Consider the following 13143-nt stretch of genomic DNA (forward strand, 5'->3'; position numbering starts at 1 on the left):
CCAAACTTAACTATGTTCAAAACTTGTCTCCGCCATTCTCTTGGGCAATTACTTAATCTCTCTGCACCTCAGTTTCCTCATATGTGAAGTAATCCAACTTTGCAGTGTTGTTGAAAGAATTAGAAATGATATATATAAAGGGGCTGCACAGTACCTGACAAATAAACGTTAAATAAATGTCACTATTAAGAACTGCACATAAAGAGCATACAAGATCTAATTTGATGACTCCCATATGGAACTATGGCAGCTAGAAGTAGGAACAGGATCAGTCCTGACTGTGGCAACTGGCGTCTTTTCATGGAGAAAATTTTGATAACAGAGATATGGCCAGAAGAAGTTACTGAACAAGGATAAAGAAGTAGCAAAAGGGAGGAGATACTCAAAATAAATGTAGGAGCTCAGTTGGCTTGTGTGGCAGACTCTGCTTGTTGCTTCTTTTTATCACTTTTGCTATGGACTGAATTGTGTCCCCTCAAAATTCGTATGTTGAAGTCCTAGCCTCCAATCTTTGGCACATTGATTTTGGACTTTCAAGCCTCCATAACTTTGAGAAATAAATTTCTGTTGTGTAAGCTATCCAGTCCATAGTATTCTGTTATAGCAGCCCAAGCAGACTAACATACATTTGTTTCTTAGACATTGTTTAGCATATCAACATATCCAACTTGAAAACTTGCTTCCACAGCTTCCCTTGCATTTCTTCGTGACCATGTGTTATCATTCTGGCCAATGAGCCACCAATGGAAGTCCCTGAGGGTCGGAAAGGGACAAAAGAGAGAGCATCCTTCCCAAATAAAAGGCAGAGCCCCTTTTGTGCCTTCCCTCTCCTTCCTCCTGGAATGGAAATATATTAGCCACCATTTTATTTTGAAAGCCACACATTAAGGATGGAAAATTAATTGGATAGGAGCTTTGGTTCTTGATGATTTCTTGGAGACTTACCCTGGACCTTCTGCTTCGAGATTTGATTGAGCAATTGTCAGGTTTTCTGTTTCTTGCAATCTAGTCCTAACTGTGTGGGGAGGAGATATCTTTGGAAAATGGTAGGGAAGAAGACTGGAAATGTAGATTGGTCAAAATGTCAAAGAGTTTGGACTGTATCTTACAGAACATGCAGGTAGATTACAAAGTTTTGGAAGAGTGATAATGCTAAATTGCTGTGTAAAAAATGATTAATGGGAATATGTAATATGCATGATAGAAGGGAAGTGGGTGAGCTAGGAAAGGGGAATCATTCATGAAACTGCTATAAAATTTGAAATACTAGTAATGACGGTCTAAACTAGGGTGGGAGCCAGAAAGGAGTGAACCAATGCAAGGGTGACCCTGAAGTGCTGGGCTCCCTAGGCTTACCAATTAATTGGACATGACAGGCAAAAGGAGATTATTAAAATGAGTGGATTTTCACCCTGTGTAATTGGGAGGATTTCATAGGAATTTGAAAACTAAAAAGAATTGCTAATTAGGGATCAAGAGAAATTATAAAGTTAAATTTCAACAGTGAATTGAAACTGAGTTTGTCTAGTTTGGAGAAAACTAGAGACTGGAGAGCTAGGAAAGCACCTATCATTTTTGAGCACTTTGTATGTCAGGTGCATTTGTTCCATTATTCCACTTAATCCACCTGCTAGGTTTGTAAGGTAATATTACTAGCCATAACTTATGGATAAGGAGTCCTAGCGAAGCTAAATATAGTGCCATTGACTCAGACATTAAGACACGGAACTAAGGGAGCAAGGCTGACTGACTTGGTGAGTCATCCACCCAGAATAGATCACTGAAGTCACACAGTTAAGAGAAATCTCTGAGGGAAAGTATAGCAGAAGTAAAAGGAAGGCTGGGGAAGATCATTGGGAAAAAAATTTTTTTTCAAAGCAAGAGGAATAACTAGTATGGTCAGAAAAGATTTTGACAGAGTAGCAAGTGAACTAGTATTGATTACTACATATTGCAGGTCTTCAGGAAGAACTCTATTTCTGTGCCAATCTGGTTTGAATTCTACTTTAAGCAAATTGCTTCATTTCTTTAACACTATTTCCTTTCTTGTAATGTGATGATAATAATCCTCTCTTTAAGGACTTTTGTGGAGAATGAAATGAGAAGCTGAATGTGAATGTGTCTGGCACTGACTCTGGTACAGCAGATACTCAATGAATGTCTGCTAAAAGGATAAAGCACAGGTGACAAGGCAGTCTATACACACCCTGTATGGTCTGGAATGTCTATTAAAAGAAATTACTTACAATTCTTAGTTTTCTTACTTTTTGTCTCTTTTCCTTCAAAATTGAAGTACGGCATGTATGTCTGACAAAAAGTTCCAGTTTGTTGCACTTTAGCACCTAAAGATCTTACTGCATCACGGTCAGACTAGAACAATTTGAACTTTTAAAAATAATTTAAAACTGTAAGGTATTGCATTAAGCTGAAAAAAGAACAAAATGGAGACTCAGAAAACCCACTCTGCACACTCTCCTTTGTAGTTATAGAACGTAAGATCTTGGGGATAGTGAAAATTAAGATAGGCCATTGGCTGGCAGCATCTTAAGACATTTTAATTGTCTCCATATCTTCCACCTCATGGGAGTCAGGTAAGGTGCCAGGCCAAATCTAACTCAGAGGCTTACCTACCAAATCCAATTAGTTGCTAAGCCTAGGGAGCCCAGCACTTTAGGGTCACCCTTGCATTGGTTCACAACTTTCTGGTGCCCACCCGAGTTTAGACCATTATTACTAGTATTTCAAATTTTACAGCAGTTTTGTAAATGATCCCCTTCTCCTACCTCAACTACTTCCCTTCTATCCTGCATGTTACATTATTAATACATTTCTAAACACAAAGACTTAACAAACTTCAGTATTAGAACTCCCAAATGATGGCTCTACCAGTTTTTCCTACCTACCCTACCCAAAAATTCACAGCTGGAGGATTGTTAAGTCATGACATTAATTTGTCCTACTCACTTCATTTGGTCATTAAAGGCTTCCAACAGTAATGCCAGGAGAATGAGAGGCCTTATTTCTGTACCCCATGAAGACTACCAGGGAAACAATGCTTCATGAATATTTTCATGTTTCTGCATGGTGTGGTTTCCTGAGCAAAGGAAACTGCATGCTATGAAGATAATGTCTCCTTTCCACAGAAACACTTACCTTCAGTGCTCTGCTTCCTTTTGCCTCCTGGTTGGTGGAGCCACGTGTTTACATTTTATGGGGAGATGAAACCTGCAGCTATGTTTACATTCCAAAGCATTGTAAAACATCTGAGAGCAAAGGCATCTCTTTCTCTCTCAGGAGGGAAGGAGAGCAGCATGTAGCTTTGTAAAAAAAATTCCCAGATTCACAATCTTGGGGTTCCTCTCCTGTGGTTCAAAATCAAACAAAAAGCCCCTTTTGCACATGCATGGGTCACATGGCCATTCTCACACTGCCCTCAAGGAGGAAGAATGGGGTAAGGGGAACTGATGTGATTACTGCTATAAGAAATAATAGTCTGTTCCTCCTCCCCAAACCTCATTTTTGCTTTTGGGTTAATATAAGTAAATATGGATATTGGAAACCTATCAAAGACAGCCTCAAAAGGTTACAAAAATATTAACTAAGTCTGCATTCTAATGGTGTGCCAAACCACATTTTGGGATGTGGAAGGAAAACGTACTTCCTTTTCATGTGCTTAACCTAATATACTGATGTATTAAAATTTTATACATGGATTGATACCAGTGTCCTCATACACACAGTCTTTATCACAACTGGCCACACATAGTATGTGGAATATAGTCTGAGAAGAGTAGAAATTCGACAGCCTGTAGGAGGCAGACAGGGCACCCCAGTAGTTTATTCATTCACTTGTTCACTTTAAGCATATCATAACATTGTATTGTATGTTAGATGGTTAAAGGATTCATGGATTAAATTATTAAATATATATTATTCATATACTTAAATGTATAAGTTATATATACATTTTATGTATATTTACATACAATAATATATATAATACATGTTATTTAGTTGTAACTAACATAACTATTGTAATCTATTAAAATAAGCCGCTTAAAACTGCTCCTAACAAGAAACTACTCCTTTCAACAGAGTTGAAGATAATGCCAGTAATGCAAGCACAAACCAACAAAAGAAAACGCCAGTGCTGACACTTCTACCCTTTTGTCAGGCTCATCAGGAATTAAAAACAGTAATTTAATCGGATCTGACAAGAAGTTACTCCTTTCTACAAAAGCCCTGAATAATTAAGGCAATCTTGAGAAAATAGAACAAAGCAGGAGTATCATGCTCCTGGACTTATAACTATGCTACTAAGCTACATTAATCAAAGCAGTATATGATACTAGAACAAAAACAGACTCATAGAGCAATGGAATAGAATACGGAGCCCAGAAATAAACCCTTCTATGCTTCTATGGTCAACTAATTTATTACAATGGAGGCAAGAAGATACAATGGGGAAAAGACAATCTCTTCAATAAATGGTATTGGGCAACTAGACAGCTACATGCAAAAGAACAAAACCGGACCGCTTTCTTACACCATACACAAAAATAAACTCAAAACTGAATAGACTTAATATATGACCTGAAATCATAAAACTCTTAGACAAAAAATAGGAAGTAAGCTTTTGATATTGATCTTAGTGCTAATTCCTTGCATCTGTCTCTGCAGACAAGGAAAACAAAAGCAAAAAAGAAAAAAGGAAAAAGCAAGCAAGAAATGGGACTGACTACATTCAATTAAATAGCTTTTGCACACAGAAAGAAACCATGAACAAAATGAAAAGGCAACCAACTAAATAGGAGAAGATATTCACAAATGATGTATCCAATAAGGGGTTAACATACACAATATATAAAGAACTCATGTAACTCAATATTTTTTGTTAAAAACAATCTGATTAAAAAATGATCAGAGGATGTAAACAGTCAATTATCAAAAGAAGACATTTCTATGGCCAACAGATACATGAAAAGATAGTCAACTTCACTAACCACCAGGGCACTGCAAATCAAAACCAGTGACATATCACCTCACACCAGCCAGAGTGGCTACTATCAACAAAACAAGAAATAACAAGTTTGGCAGGGACGTGGAAAGAGGGAACCCTCGTATACTGCTGGTGGGATTGTAAATTGGTGCAGCCAGTACAGAAAACAGTAAGGAGCTACTTCAAAAAATTAAAAAACAAAACAAACAAACAAAAATTGATCCAGCAATTCTACTTTTGGGTATTTTTCTGAAGAAAATGAAAACACTAACTGGAAAAGACATATACACCCCTATGTTCATTGCAGTATTATTTACAATAATCAGGATAAGGAAGCAACCTTAAGGTCATTGATAGATTAATGGATAAATGGGTTTTTATTACTCAGCTATAAAAAAGAATGAATCTTGCCATTTGTGACAACATGGATGGTCCTAGAGGGCATTATGCTAAATGAAATGAGTCAGACAGAAAGACAAATACCCTAGGATTCCATTTATATGTGGAATCTAAAAAACATAGAAACAAAGAAAATGAAATAGAAATAGACTCATAGACACAGAGAATAAACTGATGGTTGCCAGAGGAGAGTGGGGTAGGAGGAAGGATGAAATAGGTGAAGGGAATTAAGAAGTACAATCTCCCAGTTATATAATAAATAAGACACTGGGATATAATGTACAGTATAGGGAATATAGTCAATAATATTGTGACAATTTTGTATGTCAGATGGTAACTAGATTGTGGTGACCATTTCATAATGTATATAGAATCACTATGCTGTACACCTGAACTAATACAATATTGTATGTCAATTATTCTTCAATAATAAAAGTTACTCTTCATTAAAAATTAAGATTATTTTAAAAATCAATTTAAATTCACTATTGCTCTAAATATATTTTCTGCCTTGAGTTATTAGCTATTGCTATTATGAAGCTATTATAATTAGGCATTAAAATATATCATGTCTAAATTTCCTATTTACATGTTAGTATAGTAGTGGTATGTTTATTGGGGGAAAGTTTAAACATTTTTTTAATGGTAGGGTGTGCCATCAAAAAAGTTTGGGGATCTTGGTCCCAAACAGGCACATTTCCTATTTCAGTAATCTGTGGACCTGTAATTTATAAATGTAACTGAATTTTTTATTAATTCTATTTAAAAATTAGAACAAAGACTTTTAAATGCAATGAATGTTACACATCTGTAATTTAAAACGCAACCATATTACATACTTTTTTTCTAAAAAGTTTAAACCAAATTCCTTTCATCTTTTTTCTCCAGCACATCAAAACCTCTTACAGACTCCCTCCTCTCCCTTCCACCCCAATGTTACATCACCTTTTAAATCTCAACAATCTCTTTAATGCCCATGATATGAAATGCTGTTATTTACTGAAGCCAGGGAATGAGGAGAATAAATCATCAGGTTTCCTCTTCAAGCATCTTTTAATTAAATCTTTGCAGTTCCAGAGTGAAGAGGCCTTTTGTTTCAGTTGAATCCTTATATTCCAACCCTTAGATCATTTCAGCTTTATTTCTCATCATCTTCTATAGCCCTTTCCTGATCAGAATTGCACAATCATTAAAGGTAAAATGCTTGTTGATTTTTTCAGTTACTTAACAAATATTTGATACTTAAGGATACACTGATTTACATATACGAATAGTCAAAATGAGCACATACCTGACAAACCTGATGCTTTCTTTCACCGTACACTGTGATATAAGCACTTAGAAAGTATATGAAGTTTAACTCTTTCTCCAAACATATTCAAGAGAAGCAAATCACTAGAAGCATTTTTGAAAGCTCAATTTTATATAAATTTCTTGAGTTAGAACCATAACTCTTGACCTATACCTGGTATGAAATTTTATCTATTAAGTACAATAAGATGCTTCCATTTACTTGATAAGGCAAACTAATACACTTTCCTTAATTTCAAGTCATATCCGCCATATCCAAATTCTGACTGTTCAAAATGAACAAGAACAAAACTATCTTTAATCAAAATCATACACATGTACACATGCAAAACAACTTAGGAACTGGAGACTGTTTTCTTCTTTCTAAAAGCTGTTTAAAATTCAAAGAACTGAGAGACTTTTCCTTCACTAAACATTTTATATTTATCAGCTCTTTCAATTAAAACTAGGGTTTAAAATATTATGTAAGGATAGCAATTATGAAAAAGACTTCAGTTCCTTATTATGCATGGTAAGACTTCTAAAATGGCACCCAAGATTCTTATGCTCTAGGGTACACACCTTGTATCATCCATGCCCCTTGAATGTGGGTGTAATTTGTGAGTATCATAGGATTATGATTGTTACTTTACACAGCCAAAAAGATTTTGCAGATGTAATTAAGGTTGACCTCGAGTTAACCTAAAGGGAAGTTATCTCAGGAGATCTGAGCTACTCACAGACTTTTAAATCTGGGACTAAAGGTCAGTAACAGAGAAAAATGTGAAAGAGTCCTCCTGCCAGTCTTGAAGGAGCAAAATGCAATATTGTGGAGGGCCCGGCCGCAGAGAATGGCACAGGAAGCTCAGAAAAGAACAGCCCCAGGAAAAGAACCTCAGCTGTTGACAACCTGAGTGAGTCTGAGGTAGGACAGAAGTCCTGGCTTGATTTCCAAAGTGGGATTCTGAACAGAGAACCCAGTTGGTCTTGCCCAGACTTCTGACTTCAGAATTGTAAGTAAATAAACTGTGTTGTTAAATTTGTAATTTGTTATGTAGCAATAAAAATATATAAATATTATAGAAAGGGAGTGAAGATGAGGAGGGAGTTGAAAAATGTGAGAAAAACTAGTGGGAAAGACCTATGCGGCTTTCATGTTGTATACTCCAGTGGCAGTTTTGTTAGTAAGCTAATAGCCAGACATGCACTTGGAGGGGGAAGAGGGCCTTCAGCCACTGTTTACATTCAGTTGGATGCTTGTTTACATTCTAAACATTCCATGTAAACTCTTCTCCTGGGATGTGAGGAGTAGGAATATAGATGATAGACCAGCCAAAACTGACAGTTTCAACATGGAGTTGACCCTGACTGCACCTCAAAATACATTATATGCTCATTAGCCTACTAAACATCACTTACCTCCATGACAATTCCAAGGCAGACCATCTAAGGAGAAAAGAGGGCACCACCTTATCGTCCTTAAATCCCCTCTCTATTCTGAAAAACCACCCGTCTTGATGAATACCCACCCCTTGCTTAAACTCTAGCTATAAGACCACCCAACCTGAACTCCACCAGGTTGCTCTCTGGAGCACAACTGCACTCCCTCTTTGAGTACGTACTTTTGCTCTACTCAACTACTTTTTGCTTGTAACTGCTTGTCCTGCTCATGAATTCTTTCCTGGTCAATCAAGAACCTTCTTCCAGGTTGAGGTCTCACCTAGCATACAGGGAGATCTCCCCAGATTGGATTTACTGGCAACAGTTTCAAGATAATCCTGTAAGTATCCAAATAAAATATTAAAGCTTGTAGCTGTATTACTTCTCATCTTTTAACATTTATTTTTGGGTATATTTAATAATGTATAGAATATTAATACATGCAGTTTGTAACTGTTCATACATTTAGAGATGATGACTAAAATGGCTTCAAAAACACTTCTAATCAACATGTAAGAAAGAAGACACTTGTCCTTCAAAAGCTGCCCTACCCCATTTTACTCCTTTCATCCATTTTATAATAAAGTTTAGATTATGTAGTGGCCTTTTTGGCATCTAATAATCCTAAAGACAATTTCTAGTTGCTTTTAGGAGCCCTGCAAATTAAAATTACTGACTGAAGCAAAGTTTGAGGCTTATTATTTGGGGTACTTGTTTAAACAGAATCCCAGGTTTCCTCCCCACAGATCAAATTTAGTAGTTCTAGGGTGACCTGGGAATCTGTCTACAAAAAAATATCTAAATCATCCTCATTCTTATGTAATTTGAGAAACTGAGTACCTAAGAATTAACATCACGTTAGCGTAAGGAAAGTGGAAAGCATGGTCTCTGGGAGAAACCTATATTTGGGAGAGAAAGTATAAAATGCCTTAAAATAGAATGTGAACCATGAAATGTCCATACAAATGCATGCTGAAAGCTACAAAATACCAAGTTGGTAAATACTAGAATTTATCTTATTCTCAACATTTACCTGAGCTGTATCTTGTTTATCATGCCACATGCTTAGGCATTCAAATTTCTGAAATGCTAAACATGCTGCAAAGAAATAACTAAGTTTTATTTTACTTCAAATGGTATTGTGGTGAGTATGTGACTGGAAAGCAATCTCTGAACATGTCCTTGTTCACCAAATTTATTGTTGAACATTGAGAACACCAGATTATGACAATTAAAAAGACAGCACCAAAAGTTGCTACACATTAATACCTGAGCAGAGACTGAAGGCAAATATTCACCTATTAAACCTTACACCCATAATGCTGAAACACAGATTAAAACATTCACCACACTACAGAATAAAACAGCACTTTCTGTGAATTACAACCAGTTAAATGTAATGTTAACTATATCATACAAAAATACACACAAAGTCACACATAATGTGTATTTAGTACACTGTACATTATACAAAGTACTGGAGAAGATCATGCATGTTTAAATGGAAAAATCTGCAAGGTGACAATCATTTTTCAGTATATGCTATAGGACAAGTTCCTTTGCGCTGTTAAGTATTGCTACTATGCACTGCATTTTCTAGATGAGAACAAAATGGTCAATTTGCAAATAAATGATTACTGAGTCTATCTCAGCATAACACATAGTTTGCCCTCTATAAACTTTTAACTATAATATAAAAGATGATACAGGTTGACAGCCATATATTTCATATTATTACATACCTTTGCTCAAATTATTTCTATCTCAGTTTGACCATGCTTTAAAGAAAGACATGTTTTCTTTCTACATATTTTTAGAGAAACCTTTATTTTTGTCTTTGGGTGAGGTAGTGGAGGTGAAATTAGAAATAAGAAATGTGTTGCTTTTATGTTCAAAATTGCAATTGAAAAATATTCAAGAAATTCTGAGTATACAGAAACATGGGCATCTTTTAGCACAGACCATGAATGTCCTGTGAATGGAATAATTTGTTTTAATGGATACTATATCCATTATTTTAAATAAGCACAATACAAATACAAGTCTTTACATTAAAATATACCTAGAGTCAGTTCTCTTGATCTTAAAAATAATTAGAAAGAAAAAAAAAGAGAGAGAGAGAAGGTGAACATTAAAAATATACTACATGAATCAGTTTATTACTGAAAAATCATATCGGGTAAATAACTTTATTTGATATGTAATACAAGCTTCAGTGATCTGAGGAAAAATAAGTATAGGTCTCAGTACTTATAGACAGAAATAAATTCATGTCTTTGATTATTCCTTAGAAAGAAAACAAAATTACATTTGAAGATTCATTTTTCCATGTATAATAATTTCAGAACTGAAGTGCCACCACCTTCTCCTAAAATTAACTATGTTTTCAGAAATTTTAGCCAAACTTAATTTTCTACATCCATGAAATATAATTCAATTTTAATTCAAAATGAGAACTCTATAATTAAGGGAGGCCTTTAGAGCATATACAGAGTATATACATATAAATACTAAGAGAAATATTTTAAACTTTTACTTCACCAACTTCAGAGAAAAGGATTTGGGGCCAATTTGAGAAGACCACCCATAATAAAACATAGAGTTATAAAATTGTAGGGCATTCCTTCATTTTAAGGCACAGTCTGTTTTAGCCCAAACAACTGTAAGTTCAAGGTCACAGTGATAATATGCATTCAATTTTGGTCTGGTTTCACATGGGTACACTGCTACATTTATATAGTTAGTCATAAGTTTAAGAAACTGTAATATGATCACTTCAAAATAACATATTTAAGTCACTTATATATTTTTTAAAGTAAATAAGTAAGCCATACAATTTCCTAATTTATGTACACTAAACACTGGAGTTTCCTCCCCCTCCACAGTGGAGGAAAAGATGGTTATTTCTACCAATATTCCAACAAATATATATTTGACTATGTTTAGAAAGTATGGTTATGTTAAATACAGCATCTCCTACTTGGGATAAAACTATTTAGCACAAAAACAAACTCAGCTCAGAAAATAATGTTCACTGAATTTTTAAGTCTGTATATCATCTCTACTAATATTACGCAGTCCTCACCTGAAAATAGATAAACTGTCTTTAATTCAAGGCCAAACATTTTAATATTTGGCTTTCTCTGCTGCCTCTTTACTTCCAAGCTTACTTATGTAAACTGCGTTAACAGTGCTGGTCAGAGAAGCAGTTAAGTGACATTAAGTGGTACGAAAAACTACAATATGAGGACTGAAATTCCCTTTGAGAATTTCTACACGGAGAAATTAAAGAATTTCAACCAGATAAACAGTTTCTGGGTCTGTCATAATTTTACTTTTCTCTAATGAGTATACCACAATATCAATGTTAACACTTTAGCATTAACATCTTGATTGCTTTATATTTTCCTTTAAGATATGCATTTAAAAATGTTTAGTTTGTTGTACTATATGTTAGGTTCTAGTGCATAATCTTCCCGTGAAATACCTGATGTATAAAGGGACTGAAAGGAAATATATAGAAAATTAAACATTTATTAGTAAACTGCATTATATAAATGACAGACACCATTACTAAAAGTGTTCTGTGCAACAAAATTAAAATTTTACATCAGAAAGAATCTGAAGCATTACTTCAAATGATTACTTTAATTAAGGAAAGATAATTATTAGATAAACTAATTTTTTAATAATAAAATCAGAGAACATTATTCAGGAAATCAGATATACTATGGTATAAACTGTACATATTTTTAAAGAAAAATTTGGGTGTGGAATATAAATTTTGATGAATTACACATTTAATTTCCTAGATGAAAAATACTGAAAAGATTATTTTTATTTTAATTCCAATATGCTAAGAAATGTTCATTGGCACAAATATCTGGAGGTATTTTAGTTTCATTTAGCTTTGGTGGCAAAGTATGCTTTGCTAACCATATGAAGAGTTATATTTTCCAATGTAGAGTTTTATGCTAAAAACAATTCAAATGTGTTTTTTCTTCCTAAAAAAGGGATGTAAAAAGTTCAATATGAAACAAAACAAGTGCAACATGAATTACAAAATATGCCTATCATTTAGGTTTTGGAAGAGTTAATAGTTCTATGCTTTGTCTATAAATCCTTTACTACAACATTACTATTATATAAATACAAAAACCAAAATTAAAAAAAATAGCATATGAACTTTACAAAAATGGCTACTTTCTGACTTCCTAAACTAAGATTAGGATTCAAATACGCAAACAAATTTACACTAATCAAAACACATCAACAGATAGCTTTTCATAAGTGTTCAAAGTTACAATATACAGAATCAGTACAGAATACTTATGATTCATATATATCAAGTCCTATACAAAGCCATCAAAAATTAACTGGTTACTTGGTATTCAAAACATAGTCATTTTTGTGAGCATAACATGCCAAGCACTTTTAGAAAGTACTTGATTTAAAAATTTTCAACCGTAGACAATGTAATCAAGATATAGCTTAGAATACTAACTTTTGAAAGACATGTTTTCAATTCAAGTTTACTGTTACATTGATACTATTAATGAAATAACAGTCTATTTTCAAAACTTTATTCCATTTTAAAACTAAGTTATTAATAATATAAAACTCAGTCTTCTGTATTCATAATATATCACAAAAATGTGAATTCTTGAGCATTTATAGTACATTTATTCAGATCTGATTACTGACCTATCTTTTCTTACCTTATTACCAATCTTACTAAAAGTAAAGAACGGGAGTAGCCTCAAAGACTTTCTATTTTCTCACTCTGTTAAAACGTATTGTACAAAAGTGCATGAATAATATATATAAATAAAAGTTCATTACAGAATGTGAAATAGCATGCTTTGTTCAAAAAGACTGGGATAAAATTTCAGTTCCCAATCATCTCACTATTTTGAAAAAGTATCAACTACATTTACCTTGTGTTGCAAGGAAGTTTTCTGTCTAGGTATAATTTCACAATACAAAGATACTTTTATTGCTTCCTGAGGAGTGTG

The 13143-nt window shown here is 34.1% G+C and overlaps 1 protein-coding gene across 5 annotated transcripts in view; it reads right to left on the reverse strand.

Moving 5' to 3' along the window:
* Positions 1–13143, reverse strand: part of LOC140845010 (uncharacterized protein C2orf66-like) — a 75362-nt gene that overhangs the window by 12235 nt on the left and 49984 nt on the right. The window contains exon 1 of one of the 5 annotated variants that reach the window (XM_073218458.1): positions 3154–4609. The exons of 3 other annotated variants lie outside the window; for them this stretch is intronic. Coding sequence is in view for 1 of the 2 variants with exons in the window: in XM_073218455.1 (XP_073074556.1) it covers positions 12–36 (25 nt within the window). In the remaining variant the exon portion in view is untranslated. One more of the 5 variants, XM_073218455.1, reaches the window with a different exon arrangement.

The sequence above is a fragment of the Manis javanica genome, chromosome 12 (assembly GCF_040802235.1).
Source record: "Manis javanica isolate MJ-LG chromosome 12, MJ_LKY, whole genome shotgun sequence".
Lineage (NCBI taxonomy): Eukaryota > Metazoa > Chordata > Mammalia > Pholidota > Manidae > Manis > Manis javanica.